This window comes from Cydia strobilella, chromosome 8 (genome assembly GCF_947568885.1).
Source record: "Cydia strobilella chromosome 8, ilCydStro3.1, whole genome shotgun sequence".
In the NCBI taxonomy this organism is placed as follows: Eukaryota; Metazoa; Arthropoda; class Insecta; order Lepidoptera; family Tortricidae; genus Cydia; species Cydia strobilella.
In genome coordinates this window covers 16038956-16056248 of record NC_086048.1, presented here as the reverse complement: position 1 = coordinate 16056248, position 17293 = coordinate 16038956, and the positions used below count along the sequence as shown (strand labels likewise).

General features: G+C 36.4%; 1 protein-coding gene and 1 long non-coding RNA gene across 8 annotated transcripts in view; one reads left to right on the top strand and one right to left on the bottom strand.

Annotated features, from left to right (window-relative positions):
• LOC134743807 (uncharacterized) overlaps positions 1 to 17293 on the top strand; it is a 576396-nt gene that overhangs the window by 422028 nt on the left and 137075 nt on the right. The gene's annotated exons all lie outside the window — the stretch shown is intronic.
• LOC134743687 (DNA translocase FtsK) overlaps positions 1 to 17293 on the bottom strand; it is a 39421-nt gene that overhangs the window by 3590 nt on the left and 18538 nt on the right. For 4 of the 7 annotated variants that reach the window (XM_063677285.1, XM_063677287.1, XM_063677284.1 and 1 more), the window contains 6 exons: positions 17109 to 17209; positions 16226 to 16396; positions 8106 to 8176; positions 6907 to 7260; positions 5009 to 5273; positions 1286 to 1404 (listed from right to left, as the gene is read on the bottom strand). In XM_063677285.1, the coding sequence (XP_063533355.1) occupies positions 1286 to 1404; positions 5009 to 5273; positions 6907 to 7260; positions 8106 to 8176; positions 16226 to 16396; positions 17109 to 17209 (1081 nt within the window). The remainder of the gene's footprint in view (positions 1 to 1285; positions 1405 to 5008; positions 5274 to 6906; positions 7261 to 8105; positions 8177 to 16225; positions 16397 to 17108; positions 17210 to 17293) is intronic. The other 3 variants (XM_063677286.1, XM_063677291.1, XM_063677289.1) reach the window with 3 other exon arrangements.

Genomic DNA, 17293 nt, shown 5'->3' with positions numbered 1-17293 from the left:
ATTGAAAATATGTAGTAATTTTTTTTTTTGCAATGTGATGTGGAAATAAAAAGTATTTTTATTATTATTTATTTATTAGTCCTTTTAACATTGGAAATGAATAAATATATATAGCAAATTGTCCTGTTCCCTAAAACCAATTAGATTTTTAAAGCTGTGAAGTAAAACTAACTTACTTAATAAAAATTTGATGTTACAGCATTTAAACAAATTAATTTTTTTTAGTAATGAAATGACTACACCTTCCGAGTAACAAATTAACGCCATTAACTTTTTAACTGAAATGAAATGTCCAATATTTTGCTACATTTCTGCAATCCTTATGCTACCAATAGTTAATTAGTGAATTAGTAATGATATAAAATATTGTATGCATTAATTATTAATACAAGTAGAACAAGTTTTAAATAAATCGTACATTTTGCCTTCATAACAACAGTCAACGTAGTGGACACGTGACGTGACACGTTATAGAAAAGGTACAAAATTATACAACGAAATATTAACCACGTCCAATTAGCAGGGCTAGCCGTGTAATAATTATTTGTCACAGATTAATTAACTCGCAAAACATGGCGCATGTTATTACAGATGTAGTGCATAATTGTTTGCCATCGTATTTTCTCGGAAACGGTCGTATTTGTAATGCTACTGCAGTCAACCTCAGTACTTATTGTATTGAGACTGACTGAAATAGCATAACACGTTCTTGCGTTTCCGTGAAAATACGATGGCAAACAATTATGCACTAAATCTGTATAATACACATGTGCCGCGCCAATATTAGACAATATGGACATATATAGGTAAGTATTGTGGCCCAGGGTTCGCGTAATAGGTAACTACGTCTAGACGAAACCATTAAATGTCACAAAGTTAGAACAAGGATAAGATTTTTAATGTGGTTACGCTGTAATTAATATATTTGTAGGTATTTAGGAATCCCTGACATGTGACCGGCAAGAATGTGTAAGATGCATAGTAGTGATTCTCAAATTGGCATACAGACGTAGGAAATCAGGACTAAGCTAACTCTGCATGGAAAAAGTGTGGCAATGTCATTAATGTCAAATTACTATGAACATATGTCGTATATAATGACAGTTCCTCAATTTAATCTATTCAAGTCGGTACAGACTTAGTTTAGGCGGACTCTATCTCAATACGGCTCATATTATTTCGCCGTTTTCTGGTCAAAGTTAGAAAGTGGCACTCACGGTCCAGCGGAACGTCAGCTATCCTATAGTTCTAGATGTTGCTGTTAGTATGTGTTATGTGAGTGTACCTTGCGAGGTCTGCAGGCAGGACCCTTGGCGAGTTGGAGCCGCGCATCATTCTCGGCGGCGACTGCCTCGCGCACCGACTGGGGCGGCCACTTCTGATCGCCTCGCATGTTGACACCTCCTAGATATTCAAAAAGATTTAGCACAATTACGAAAAACACTGTTTAAATTAATAGCCATAGTGGCAGATAGCGCTGCACACATTGTAACTACCGACGTTTGATATACACGACACGAGTAAAATAAAAAGTGACATTGTAGGCCCCTGAGTGACCCCTTCGTAAATTAGGTACCTAATCTAAAACTCACTTCAAAAGCTCACTTAGCTTAGTTGGTATAATTGGTATAAAGTATATAAAATTTATAATTGGCACACAGTTGGCGAACTAATTTTGTATAGGTATGTCATACTGATTGACGTTAAAATATTAAATGAAAATGTGCCATGGCAGCTGCAATTGAATTCAAATCAAACTTTACCAAGCTTTGAAATTCAATAATATGCGGATTGTAGGTACCTATAATTGAAACGTGCGTGCGTACGTGCCACGTACGTGCGTTGTGTAAGAATAATATACAGGCTTTGTTGGTCTTACTAATATAAATCTGAACTCATTCAAACTAGATTACCTGTTAATTTTACTGATTGCAATAATAGGTAGAAATAAAAACTGAAACATCAACTGATAAACTGATATCCATTATACTTAACACAATTAGTCATACCTTCAGGCGTCGGCACACTCAGCCGACCAATTATTATTTAATTCAAGCATTGCAGATTTGAACCATTCACGAGATACAACACCGAATATTGGATTATTCTGCGGTTATTCGTTACTCACTACAAAATGTGTCTAAAGTGGCCACAAAATGATATTCAGGGTTACTTTATCAAGCACAAATTTGGGGCTATAAGCAGTGACAAGGGATAATGTATTTATAGCGCATTCTTAAGACTTGTCGCGACAAATTAGCCGTAAACGTCTTCAAGTCCGTATACATACAGTATAGTAAAGCTTTTTAATAATATCAGTAGGTAGCTCGCAGACTTCCAACGGCTCTTAAAGTGGATATTACTTGTAATAAACAACAATGATTCAAGGCAAGTACCTACTGTAAACCTCAGACACAGGTATTTCTCATTTTTAGGGTTCCGTACCCAAAGAATAAAAACGGGACCTAATAGGGTCTAAGACTCCACTGTCCGTCTGTCTGTCACCAGGCTGTATCTCATGAACCGTGATAGCTAGACAGTTGAAATTTTCAGTTGATTTATTTCTGTTGCCGCTATAACAACAAATACTAAAAACAGTAAGAAAAGGCACGTGGGGGATTATTTGTAGGTACATATACCTACGTATATGGATGTGTAGTCCCTACATCTACAGCGCCTACTTGTATTATCTTATAAAAAACAATCTGCATTTAATATAGGTAAGTAATAATTATAATCGACGGCGACTCTACTTTTGACTCCATCTGCGCAAACTGTTTTTAGTTTTTTAGTAGCTGTATAACTAGATGTAATGAAAATTCCCTATCAGAAATCGACCATACTGCATATCGGATATCAAAGTGTATCAAACTTGTCGTTATGTGTAACGCAAGGTAGTTTCCCTATCATTCGTACTCTTCAAAGGGCTATTGACAACTTTCCTCGTGTGTGCATTCAATGGATCTATGCATGGTTTCATATACATATATTATAGGTACCTATTTGTATGTTATCTTTTTTTTTTTTTTTATTTAAGGATCACCAACGGATAATACATCTACACTAGTACATTAGCACAAGGATAATTAACATTGACTGATGTTGACTGACGATCTTCGATTACATGGCGATAGTTACTCATGACATAAAACTATTTTTAACTGATTACTCGTTTGACGCGTAACTTAAAATACATCCCGACGTATCGAAGCTTCTATACCGTTCGTTGTCAACGGGAGACTGAGGAAAAATATATTCACCTCTGTCAAAATTGTATGCTCACGCTTTTGTCCATGACATGCTCCCAGAACGCGGACTGCAGGGAGCATGGACAAATTCAATCACTCAATATAGTTTGATAAGGCTCTGGTTCTCTCTGTTTGGCATCAAGTCTTATTAAAAAAAAGTAACTCGACTTCCAGCTTTGCTATTTAACAAAATAACTACGGAATCCTAGTTAAATAATCAACGAATGATCTGTTAAACAAAGAACATTCCCTTTAATACTTAGAAGCTTTAACACCTTAGATTAAGGCTGCCACTTTACTTAATTCCTCGCGATGAATGTGGAAATAATTTTCGACTGAATTTGTAGGTTGTATCTTGTTAGAATTTATAATAACTTGCTAAAATCACTTCCAAATGTTCTGAGAGTAATAATTTATTATGTTTCAGGATTTCGTACTAAAATGTCCGTGTGTTTTTAATGCCACGACGTTGGCAAACAAGTGTAATGCTGAAATACCACAACTACTACTTGAAAACCCACAAATTAAAATATTTTCATAGAAATTTTCACCGTGATAGCTAGACAGTTGAAATTTTCACAGATGAAATATTTAAGTGGGGCTCCCATACAACAAACGTAATTTTTGTGTAATGGTACGGAAACATTCGTGCGCGAGTCCGACTCGCACTGGCCGGTTTTTTGTTGCTCTATTTGAAAACGGTCACCGTAAGCTACTGTCCGCGCGCCAATTCCGTGCATTCGGAGGTCGAGGAAGTGGGGTGGGGGGGGGGGGGGGGCGCCGCGCAGGTAGCTGTCGTGTCGTGGGTGACTTATTCGATATTTTTTTTTAGTCGTTTCAAGTGCAATGCACTGCTAAGCAGCAACACTGGAACACTTTTTCTTCTCTATTCAAAGCAGAACGGAAATAAGATCTCAGTATTTTCGCTCTGTCCCTGTTTTCTATAGTTGCATTCTTAGTTACTACTTCGAAGTCCACTATACAAAATCTAAACTTAATTTTAAAGCGCTCCTATCTTTCCTACTCATAAACCGCGTCAGCTCTAAAAGTAATGGAATCTTTTACGTTCATCACTTCCCTAAACCGTCAACGCGGTTTAAACCAAGAATAAAGTGCAAGAGCGCGACTTTACAGACAATATACCTACCGCAGACTCTATTAGATAGCCGAATGGCGCTTGTAAAGTAGTTTACGCGATTTGGAATAGCTCGTGTAAAGATTTACTTGACATTTTGTTTCAATAAAGGCCTTTTACTATAAAATATTTAGTCTCGACCGTTTTGATACTGCTGGCAGATTTTTAATACAAGTACAAGCTGTTTATTGAAATAATTATTGATCATTGCAAATCGAAAGATTTTGTATACTAGTAATAAATTCTGTTAATTTCGAGTGGAACCTTAGCTTTGTATTGATGTATATTAATAATAAAAAAAATATATAGGTCGCTATACACGGTACATTATTAAAATTGTAAACTTATGATCATAAAACCCTTGGACCGGCTATTTGAGTCTCATTCGTAGTTTAGGCAATATTACCCTTGCACTATGTGCAGTCACCTGCAATACTATGTTACACAACGAAGGCTGCAAAAATATGTGAGGCGCTCTTATGTTTTATTTTTAATTTTCTTGATTGCGCTATAAATAAGATCGTGTCAAATATTTTTGCGACCTTCGTTGTGTAACATATTATTGCAGGTGACTCATGATTGTACTACTTAACAGTATTAGTACCTAATTAAACCAACATCGAACCTTGAAAAGACGCTGTGGCGGGTTGGCTAGCAAACACTGGTGGAGGCTTCTGATGCACAGGGGGCTGCTGACGAAGCGTGATGGTCGTCGGTGGGGGTTCGAACTGCCTCTGCGGGGACTGGTACTCGTACTGCGGGGGGTACTCAGGCGGGGAGTACTGCGGCGGCGCGTACTCGGGCTGCGAGTACTGTTGTTGCTGGTATTGCTGCTGTGGCTGAGAGTACTGCTGCTGAGGCGAGTACTGCGGCTGCTGTTGTGGGTACGCCTGGGAAATGGTGTTGAATTAGTTTTAATCGCAATGAAGTTCTTTGTTATATTTAAATCTCTTTGTAACTGTGTTTTTCGTTTATGTTTTTCTATGTACGATAAAGAATAAAAATACATACATGATTTATGGCTGATTTCCTCGTTCATTCGAAGGGCAATAAGATGACAAAGGTAGTAAGGGTGTTGTAAGGTTAAGACTTTTGATTAAAACAAGAGAAAGGTTCTTGACTCTTGTTACTCGTAATATGGTCCGACTGGTCCGAGTAAAAATAGCTTTTTGACAGTTATGATTTAACGGTTATATAGGTACCTACTTATCTTCATCTTCCTCGCGTTATCCCGGCATTTTGCCACGGCTCATGGGAGCCTGGGGTCCGCTTGACAACTAATCCTAAGAATTGACGTAGGCACTAGTTTTTACGAAAGCGATTGCCATCTGACCTTCCAACCCAGAGGGGGAAACTAGGCCTTATTAGGATTAGTCCGGTTTCCTCACGATGTTTTCCTTCACCGAAAAGCGACTGGTATAAATATCAAATGATATTTCGTACATAAGTTCCGAAAAACTCATTAAACCGAGCCGGGGATTTGAACCCGCGACCTCCGGTTTTAAAGTCGCACGCTCTTACCGCTAGGCCACCAGCGCTTCATATAGGTACCTACTTATATGATGCTATTATAAAACCTACCGTCTGATAGCCTTAGCTTCATATATAAGGGTCAATCGGATTTAAAGAAGCTGCAATGTCTAATGGGATTTTGATTAAAATAATACACATACAAAAAAAACGAGAACATTAAATATTAAAGTGTGTTTCAATTAGGTTTCATTAATTTACTAATACATACTAATGAAAAAAGGTTATTAATTAGTTCCTATTAAATATAAGATATGTACTCGTAATTAATTATTAATTACACAGATAATATACTTTTTAAGGCTCTTGAAGCCTAGAAGAAAAAATATTTTCAACATTTTGCAAGGAAGGTCTTAAATACATATACTTAATATGAATTGATAATATGGAGCATTTAGTTTGAACTACTTACTTAAATCGGTTATTTGAATCTTCTTAAATACCAAAGTATTTATTTTATTTATATAGCTTTGTTTGTTATTAGAAAATAATTCGAATGAGCGTTCAACAAAATAACATGCCACGAAATTTGAAAAGCTCGTAAGCGTTATAAAGACCACCCATTAAGCAACCTTATAAATTTGCACGCAGAATACATTGTGATACCCACCGGGGCCAAAATATTCAAATATAATGTACAAGCTGATCTATTTAGTATGCACAGCGCAGCTCTCAATCCATACAGAAACAAAACCACTCCAAATAAGCACGTCCATGACGAGAATCTCAACAACAGAATTCGAATCCATGAAAACGTAAAAAGAACTAACGCTATTGGCGACCTTTTGTTATACGAGTGTGAAACTACTCGGTTACCGGTTAATAGATACGAAATTAAATAAGTTCAGGTGGGGTAAGAGAAACACATATGGAGTTTCCATACTGTTTCTCTTGCCCCGGCCAAAATTAACTATATTTCTCTTACCCCACCTGACCTTACGAGTGTTTTCAGGTTGTCAGGTATTAGTGGTGACAAAATTAAGTTGCTGTTACCTGAGGAGAGAGGGGAGCTGGTACAGGGGCCCAACGGGAGTTAGGCTGTTTGTAAGGGGCCGCGGCAGGGGACGGTGGGCCTTGTCGGTACGCCGGGGCCGGAGACGCGGTCACACCAGGTCCGAAGGGGATCAGCTTACTCAACCCTGTCGGCTCTTGGCGTCTGCCGTCGCAGTACGCCGGCTGATTCTGCTGCTGCTGGTATTGGGGCTGCTGCTGGTACTGGGGATGCTGTTGTTGGTGCTCGTTGTATTGAGGGCTATTATGGTATTGGGGCTTGGGTGGGGTTTGGTATTGCTGCGGGTGCGATTGCGGCGCGGAGGGGGAGTGCTGTGCGTGGTACGCGGGACTCTGCTGTTGGGATTTAAAAAGTCAATTTGTGTTACTAGTACCCACACCTCGGGAGAAACGTCATTTTATGAACTAGTTTCTCCATATAATTAATATGATAAGTTGATAACATACTTTACGGTTCCGTAGAAATTAGGAACCGGAAAAAATTAATATGCGAGTTCATAAAGTGACGTATATGTTTATTTATGTACAATATCATACGTAAATAAATAATTTTGTTATGCATGCTGTCATCCTTTCCGCCACCACACTCAATTCCTAAGTGCACTTAATTTTATGCATTCACGCTACTCTCTAACAGCGCTGCAATATTCTACGAATTACTTGTCTCACACATTCTTATAAACACTTTAACTGAACCTTTGTAAACCTTATTTTGAACATGTTTTGTTGGTGTGTAATATTATTATATCGTGCGATGAAAATAGTAGGATAAACCGATCAGCATACAGCGCTTGCTAGAAAGTAGAGAATTATAAAATATAACCCCGACCAAGTAAATAATGCAAAAATATATACATTGTAGCATTCCGATGTCCGTAAGCGTGTTTGTTAAAATTATTGAAGGCGGAAAAAACATAATAATCCCGTTTACAGTCAAAATTCTCTGTGATTATGTAAAGTGCGTCCAGACCTGGCCAACGCGCCGCGAATGCGCTTATGCGAAATACTCTCTCTGTTAGCGTGCCATATGCATTATATTTGCGCGCGCAGTGCGTGGACGATTCGCGAGTGGCTTGCTTGAGACATGTTCGACACACTTAAGACGCACCTTAAGGGTTCAAATTGAAACGGGGTTATTAGGTTTGAACTCCGTCCCTCGAAGGCAATGGGGTGATAGTCACCTGTTGCTGGTGTTGTGGCTGGTGGTAGCCGTTGGTTTCAGGCACTGGTGGCCACACTACTTTCTTCTGACCTGAAACAAAAGTAATACATTTAATATTGACACTCGTTACTCGTTTTTTTTAAATATAATTCTTTGAATGATCTCTCATGAAATTACTGAAATGATGAGATTTCACAAATAGTGCTTTAAAATTTCAATAAATGTAGATAATTGTGTCAAATTAGTTGCGCACTCACACAAAGCTACAAAAGGGCAAGACAAGTGAATGATTCGAATGTTATAATTTTGCGTTCTTGAAATATATATATGATGCGTAGAAACTTATCTACGTACAAAATCACGACTCGTACGACTCGTACTCGTACTCTACGTATAAAAAACACCAATATTTTTTTTAAGTATTTAGTATTTTTGTAACTTCCTGGTTACGATAGCGTTTTTTAATCTTATTTAAACAGATTTCCTGTTTTTACGCTAAATCAGTCAACGGGAGAATATTCGCGAATTTTCTTTTGCAACAATATCGCGTTATAAATTCACGCGATCTTCTAATTTATCTCCGTTACTTTAATCTCTGTAATCTCTGTTAATAAAAATAGTTCTTGAAATATATCTTTGGAAACAATCTCAGTGCGATGGTATCTGGATACATCACGGTATTCAACACTTTGAACTAATTATGAGACATTTTGCGTTAAATTAGTTCGGCCACCAACCGCTTGGCCTGGGGCCAGATCTGGAGGAAAAATAACGAAATTCTAAGAAGCTATGTCTCGTATGTAATACATGCTAATAACATGTCATTGATTGGGTACTAGAAAATAGAAGGATATCAATGACATCGTTAGGTTACTTAACCGATTAAATAGTGAGAAGGTAAACAGGGGCCAAATTTAATTGCAGAACGTGGCAAAAGGTGACTTGCCAACATTACTATAGTTTTTGTGCCCAGCGTAAAAAAGGGGTCATTTGTTTGACATAATTATTGAAAGTCATAATGTAATGATTGTCATATTATCATTAGTCATAATTCTGAGACCGTTAACTTTTCAGGCTTTTCTTCTGGTTGTCCTATAGATAGGTTAGGCTAGGTTAGGTTAGGTTTGTTTTATGGCAATCCTGAAAAGTTACGCGTTTCTGAGACAAACCAAATTATGACTAATGATAATATGACAATCATTACATTATGAATTTATAACTTTTAACAATTATGTCAAACAATAGAGACCCGGAAAAAAATGGTTCAGCCGTGACATCGTCACTTTTCACAACAGTTAAATAGTAATATGGTAGCCAAGTCACATCTGTTATTTTTCGAGCCGAATTGGGCCCATGCATTACGTATATCATTAGGGCCCCACTGCCACACAAATTGATATTTTTTGGAAACCCTTAATCAAAGAGTTTGAGTCCCAGGGAAGGTCATAGGGTAAAAATTTAGGGTCAAAAAGTTAAAAAATCAGAAAAAGAAGTGTGGTATGTTTCCACTAAATACGGCGGTGATCGATCAATCAACAGTTACTGAGTGTGCAGGATTAGTCCTGCTCACGTCTCATGAATCATTCTATAATTATTATAAGTAATAAGTAGGTAAACAGTAACGTACTTAGTAACGATTAAATCTCTTAATGAAAATCGTTTCATCCAAATTGAAATCCCTTAATATGTAAACCAGATGTTATCCATAATTATTAACTACGTTTTAATGATGGAAATTAATGTGAGTTGGTTATTTCAGACAAGTTTAAGCTTTGTAGAAATGAGTTTTAAATTTTCACAGACCGAACTAGTTTCTTCTTTATTTAAGTTTATTTAAGTTTTCATTAATAAAGAGTATTGTTTTACATTAGTTTCTTCTCTGGGTTGAAAGGTCAAAAGTCCTATGAGTATTTTTCAAACAGCTTGGGTAGGGTAGCAGATGTTGTCTCAACAAAATATTTGCGTGATTTTAAGGTTATTAATTGCTTTCTTAGAAAATTGTGCCTGGTTTCAATACACCGATTCCAACGATAGGTTAGCAAGCAAACCCCGTATTTTTTGTCTAAGAAAAACTCACTGTCCCTACAAGCATGTGGGTAAAATTAATGAACTAGTATCTACCCAAGTTTACACGTGTGTAAGTAAGCACGCGTGTAAATTAGTCTTGATATTAACAGTTTTAATTTTGATAAATCTTGTACAATATCAGATTATCTTATCCTAGCAGCTTTCTCTTAATTGTTGTTCAACTTTTGTGAAGTTCAACGGTTTCTCAAACTTTGCAGGTAACTTAGTACTTAGTTGTACTTTGTTTCGAATTTGCGTTCCAGGCTTTGTAAATTAGCGTTCATAGAATATGGATCCGATTATCGAAGTAGTCTTGCCGACCTCAAACTAGTTAAATGTTTCTTTTTTCCACTTAATTATTTATGTTAGAACCTTTTGGCTTTTAAAATGGTAGATTGGTGGTTCTAAATGCAAACAAATTTAATTGAATTCTACACAAACAATCTACTTTTTGATATGATGGTTCCAGGAAGTTTTGTATATGTTGTTTGACTCTTTATTAGGGGCAAAATATAATAAAAATGTGCACTTCACCAAAAAGTCGTAAATACACAAAACGTAGTAACACCATTATGTAATTTTATTTTTCATTAAACAAAAAGCTACTAGATAAAACTGATTGCTCGCCGGCCGCTTGCTACTCCTGCGGTTATGAATTCAACAATGAAATAATATAATAATGCAATCTACAAAGCGCAGTTGGCAATACCTACAATAGTTATTCGTTTTACAAGGGGGTAAAGTTGTTGTTTAACCTCTGGGCTAATATTGATACCTGAGCAAGCGAAAGATTCAAAAATGGAATCTTGAGCGTTGCGAGGGTTAAACAAAATTTGCCACCGAGTGATACATAAAAAAATTCACCACACCAACACAAGGGATATATTTATTTATTATTACAGCTTTATTTATTCAAGCGAATTTTTTGACAATTTTCAATGTAGTGTTTTATTGGTAAGTATATTGAAGTATCCATTTCACTGATCCCTATTGGGTAAAAAGCTTGCTTTTACAAGGGAAAATACTAACTGTAAAATATCAAACAAAATCAAAACTAATCAATTCAAAATGATGATAGTTGTTATTAAATATTTATCATTCAAAATCATCATTTAAAAGTCAATTTTACCAGCCAACATAAGGAAACAACTCAAAATTTGCATCTGATTACTTTGCCCTACATGTGGATAAAATGGAACTTTCTCATCAGTTTTTGAACAATCAATAGAACCTTTACCAGCTGGTGTGGTGAAAAATTTATGTCACTTGATTGAAACAACAAACACTGGAATTATGATTATGGCCTTACTGTTTATTAATTCAGGTCTTAATTACATATTTATTACGTTAATACCACATGTGAGAATTGGTATTAATCAAGATAAAAAAAAATATCAGATGAATTATTGATGCAATTTACATAGAGTATTGACGATAATGTATTACTAGGTTAAGTATACGATAATATTAAAAACAGGAAGCAAACTCACTGTTTTATTCAGGCACACGGCCGCCGTCCAGTCAGGAGACTGACTACTTGGCTCAGTAGCCAGGTGTGCACGAGTATCTATCGCATATTACTCGTATATTTCGAGATGGCGCATTTTTAGGCCGCAGCCACGCCACGGTTCGTGCGATGACGGACTCGCCGAAAATTGGACACACCTCCCACGGTGACTTGCATGTTGCATCGTTAGTCATGAAGATATTTACATGTTTAGGACCGCTGAAGTGGGACTAGGTCGATTATTGTACCTTATTAGCATTTATCAATGTCGGCGAGAAAAGTCTGAATCAATGGATCAATTTGTGATACCTATTTTTATTCAAGAGCATTCGGCGCATGTTTATCTAGTATGCCAGGAAAAGCAAGGAAAATGATGACAAAAATAAATATATTTGTTGCGTACATGTACCTACTTATTTATTATAACGGCGACAGTGTTGAAATAAACCGTACTATAACAATCACGAGTTTATTAGTCGCTTTGACATCATACCTACATTATTATCAGTCACAGTTTCAGTTGAACGTACCTAGGTTAAGTTATAACAATTCATGACTTCATTTGTCTTCCCCTTTTATCGGCAGTTTAATATGTGTGGGGCATTCAGATAGTTACGACGTTGAAACTGGCAGCGTTATGGTATGCGGATATATGTAATGCAAACGTTGTCTGTACTAACTTTCAGAATTAGGATCATGATTGACAACACTGATAATACAGAAATAAGTAGGTACAGTCGCCATCAGATATATCGGAGCGACCAAGACTCTCACAAATATCTGAACACGCACTCTAACGCCTTGACAATAGAGGCGTGTTCAGATATTTGTGAGAGTCTTGGCCGCTCCGATATATCTGATGGCGACTGTACTTAATCTTAGAGTGCTAACTCCATACATACGTTTTCTTACTTACAAATACTATGTTGTAAGGGAGGTATGGTAAAGCGTATCTATACATACATCTTATAAAACAGTCCCCCGCCGAATCAGTCTGTTTCTATGTTCGCGAGAAACTCAAAAACTACTAAACGGATTTTCATGCGGTTTTCACCTATGAATAGAGTGATTCTTGAGGAAGGTTTAGGTATATAATTTGCTAAAGTTTACCCGTGCGAAATCGGGGCGGGTCGCTAGTTATTAATAATTTTAAATTTCGAATAAAACTAAACTGTTGTTTCAACGTTTATAGATATTATTAATTATTTGTCTAAAGACGAAGCCAACAGGTGTGTATATGCGCTGAACAATGCTTTCGTTTTTCGCCAAGCGAGTTGGATGTTTGCCTGAAACCTGACTAATATATATGTTGTCATACGATATATCCGTGCAAGTGTATTAACCCGACAAGACACCGATCTTCATGAAAGTAGCATATATGTTTATAAAACTGTTTCATTGGAATATCTAAATGCCCTAGAATCTTTGAGGTTTCATGCTTGCCATTTACTCCAAAGTCTTGTCATATACGTATTGTACTTTTCGGTGCGCGCGTAAGTTAACTTGGTCTAATAAACCCAGTGCATTCGTTATAAGACAACGTTGATTCCTACTGACCTACTGTGTAACTGTATTAGTCCAATTAATCGCTAAGACGCAGGTATGCATTTAATATAAGGTCAGGTAAGGTTGCCAGAATGGAACTTTAAAAGGATGAATCATACGGTGTAGAATCAGTTGGCATATTAAGAACGGTTAATTTATTCAGTTCGATTATGGAGCATCTTATTGTAATCATGATTGCAATTACTTTAGCCGTTCAGGCGTGTGATGCACATAATTGCAACGGGCTACATAACATAGCCATGTTGCCGCCGACCGGTATAATTTGTTGTTATCTTGTTTAAGCTAATTATCTTGCCGGCAAGCGATACTCTTAGCTCCGGAACATTAACAGTTCAAAAATAAAATATCACAAGCGACAAAAAACTCTATATGAAAACAACTACTTGTACCTACGCTTGACAGAAAGCTTTAAGTAGCTATTTCAAGCTTGTAATTTAAACTGGTTAGTAATGAGGGCTTACATCGTTCCCGTTTTTTTGTAGGTTCAATACATTAACTTTGTAAGTGGAATTCATGTCTGCATCATTTAACTTGAGATCATTTTGCAAAGTAAATGCATTAATAGGACCAAGTAATAGGACCAATGTGTAAAAGTGCATTATTTAAAAATAACTGTCACGTAATGTCAATTAAAGTATTTAATCATTTACCATTAGATATTAAGGAAATTTCTGATATAAAAAGATTTAAACGGACATTGTATAACTGGCTACTAGACAATAATTTTTACAATATTAAAGATTTTTTTGACTTCCACACTAGCTAATGACATTTCCTTTATTATTATTGCTATTTTTATCATTTTAATTGTTATCACTGTTGTTGACTGAATAACAAAATTGCATGAAATGTAAATAGGTTTTTTTAAATGTAAGATTAAGATGTACATATTTTGCATGCTATAAATACGGCTAAATGTGTGATACTTATAATTATAATAAGACCTATTGTTAAACCACATTTAATGCAAATAAATGATTTACTTTTTACTTTACTTTATTAGCTACAGCCTACAACATTACCACGGAATTGTGATATGTTATTGAGAATATTATAATTTTTGTAAACTGTTTTCTTCGGTCAGCCTTTTTATACTGTCAACACAGATTATCTACAATATCCAATGTCTTAATGTACCGGTAGGTAAATACCAATTTGTCAGAGAACGTTTTTTTTCAACGGCTTCTTAAAATAAGACATCGATTCATGAAGTGTGACGCGGCACAAGAATAACACATCGGAAATAGGTGGTTACGTCAATGAAGAACACTTTATTATTTTTAAAAGAACAGTTTTTACGATTCGTTGAATGTTCACCTGGTTGCTAGGTCTTAAATCTTGGCTCTAGAATGATAACAGCGTGTATATAAAGATGTTTTTAAAAATCAATGTTGCTAGTGTTGTATATCATCAGTGCGGTTTAATAGAGTCCTTCTGCTAATCTTCAATCAATACTTAAGCGCGCGGTTGTCGTATGCGATAAACGCAGCGTTGAACGCATATGCGTTAACAGAATGTATGAAAAAAGACAATGTGCTTACCGCTGCGTTTACCGCGTAAAACAATACAGTGTCATTAGATTATCTAATGTAAAATGTCATTTTTCTTACATTCCGTTGATCGCATGCGTTCAACTAAAACAACCGCGCGCTTTACAAAAATTTCTCTTAAAATAAAGTCAGCATAAAAACAAATAACACGCAAACGTACCTTGACGGTTTTATCAAGTTTGGACAATTATCACATGTGTTCGGCATTTAAATAGATTGATATGGTACCTAAATTAGTAAAACACAGCTACTTAACATTAATTTAATCACTCCGGTGTCTACAATAGGTACAACACGTTTTTTATTTTCATATCTTTAAAGCAAAACATGCACAGCGCGACGCAGTCGAAGTAAAAAATAAGCTTTACCGATAATTACTGCCTCTGGCATGTCGGTAGTCGTTATTCCCTCGTTGTCGTTCGCGAACTACCAGAAACAGCACCAGGTACAAACACATTATTTGTAAAAATACGTTGTTTGCCAAATTCTTCCCACCAAACTACACCATCGTCACCAGTTCGTGGCCAAATCACTTGACATTTGGACAAAAGAAGGTCTCGGACACCGAATATTCGGCCGTTAAACCCTAGCAAAAATAGTATTCATTCATTAATAGAGTTCAGTGATTCATTAACAGAACACGATCACTGCTTTCATCTTGCGTACTATCAGCCGTAGTGATCAGGACGTGTGGCTCTCGATTTGGCACTAAAGGCTATCTACGATTAAAATCTCAATTGACCATGCTATTCATTGAGTATTTAGTACATACTTAACCAGTTCATCGTTTTCAATAGGGTTATTATAATTAAAGTGATTGAAGACTTAGATATCGAATGACATATGTATTAATAAGATTTATAAGTCTTGTCAGTTTTAATTTTAAGACTTTAAGATGGTTACGTTACCTATTGCAACCTCGATTTTTCCGATTTTTCATTTGTCAAATTATCAGTAGGATAGGTTCCTATTCCTGTAGAGATTAGAGTACTTAATTAGATTTTTTTATGTACTCGGAGGATTAATGCAGTTAAGTTTATTTAATTCGATATTTTTTACAGCAGCGACGGTAATTTTCATTGTTATCTATTAAGTTTGTTATTTTTTTGTACTTTGGACTAGTGGTTCTTTGTTATTATCTATTTTGTTCCGTATACTTTTAATGAATTTTACAGTACAATTTTTACAGTACTGTGGCGCTGTGTATTTTTTGGAATAAATAAAAAAATGCTTTTTAAAATGTTTGCTGAGCATACGTTCGGATGAGTAAAATAATCAATTATGTTTTAACTAACATGAATTCCTACTTGTTTGAATGATAAATGGGTAATGTCATCACTGTTGTACGTCAGCCTCCTTGAGTATTTAGAAGTTTATTTTTTGAAATGTTTCCATGCTGACGTACGATCTGATATAAAGATGTTTTTCAGTGTGCAATAAACCATATACCTTTGCCTTCCTCTGGCTTCATAAAGTGTGTGTGTATATGCCCATTTGCGTTAAGCAGTCCATCCCAACAGTGGGCAGATACCATGCGTTCTGGCGGCCAGCAGGATTCGAAGCGGCGTGTTGCGCGTACTTTTACTATCTTTATAGCTTGTTCACGGGTTGCAAATATCTCTGGCAAAGCAGGAGTGGTTAGCATAGCGTTAATAAGCTGGGTAAAAAACGATTAGTAAATCAATAGGTAAACATTTCATGTCTTTGTAATTATGTTTTACCACTGGGTAGGTAGGTGTTCACTAAACGATTCAGCGCAATAATTGTTACAAAATGTCGAAAGTGAAATCATCTATGAAAAGGATCACCTGACTTTTCGCTGCATTTGTCATCCCAGTACATTTATCTTTTCGATCGCCGTTTCTTAATGTAAGATTGTTATTTTGGCCAGGTCCCCAGGAGCGCGATTAACTAATGCGCTATAGGTGAGATACGTAGCCTGCTAACCTCATAACTCATCATAAGTCGCGCAACTTATACATCAAGCGCGACTTCACTTACATATGAAGTCGTGGCAAGACGTGCTGATTAAAGTCAATCTTCGATTTAAACTTCAATAGTTCCACTGTGGACCTACGCCATACTCGTGTTTGGACATAAGAATTTTCTATTTATCGACAATAACAGTTTATTGTCCAAACAAAAATCTATGAAAATTTGTAAGGATCTTGGGAATCTGTCCTGTACAATTCCTCTCAAATTTTACGATTGTTTGTCAACACCAGACAAAGTTATCATCGAAAAACATAAAATTCTGATATCCGCCCACAAGTCAGGCATCGTTCCACAGTGCATTCGGTGGATATCCACACTAACAAATCGTTTTGCTTACCGGGGTTCCTGCGGCCACGCTCCTCCTCCTCCAGCATCCGCAGCACGGCGGAGTGCGCGAGGTTGCCCGGCTTCTCGGTGCTGGGGTTGCTGAAGTCAATCCTACAACAAAAGCAACAATTTAAACATGAACAAACCTAAAATTTTTACTTTAGAATTGAATGACACTATAATTCAGTACATAGT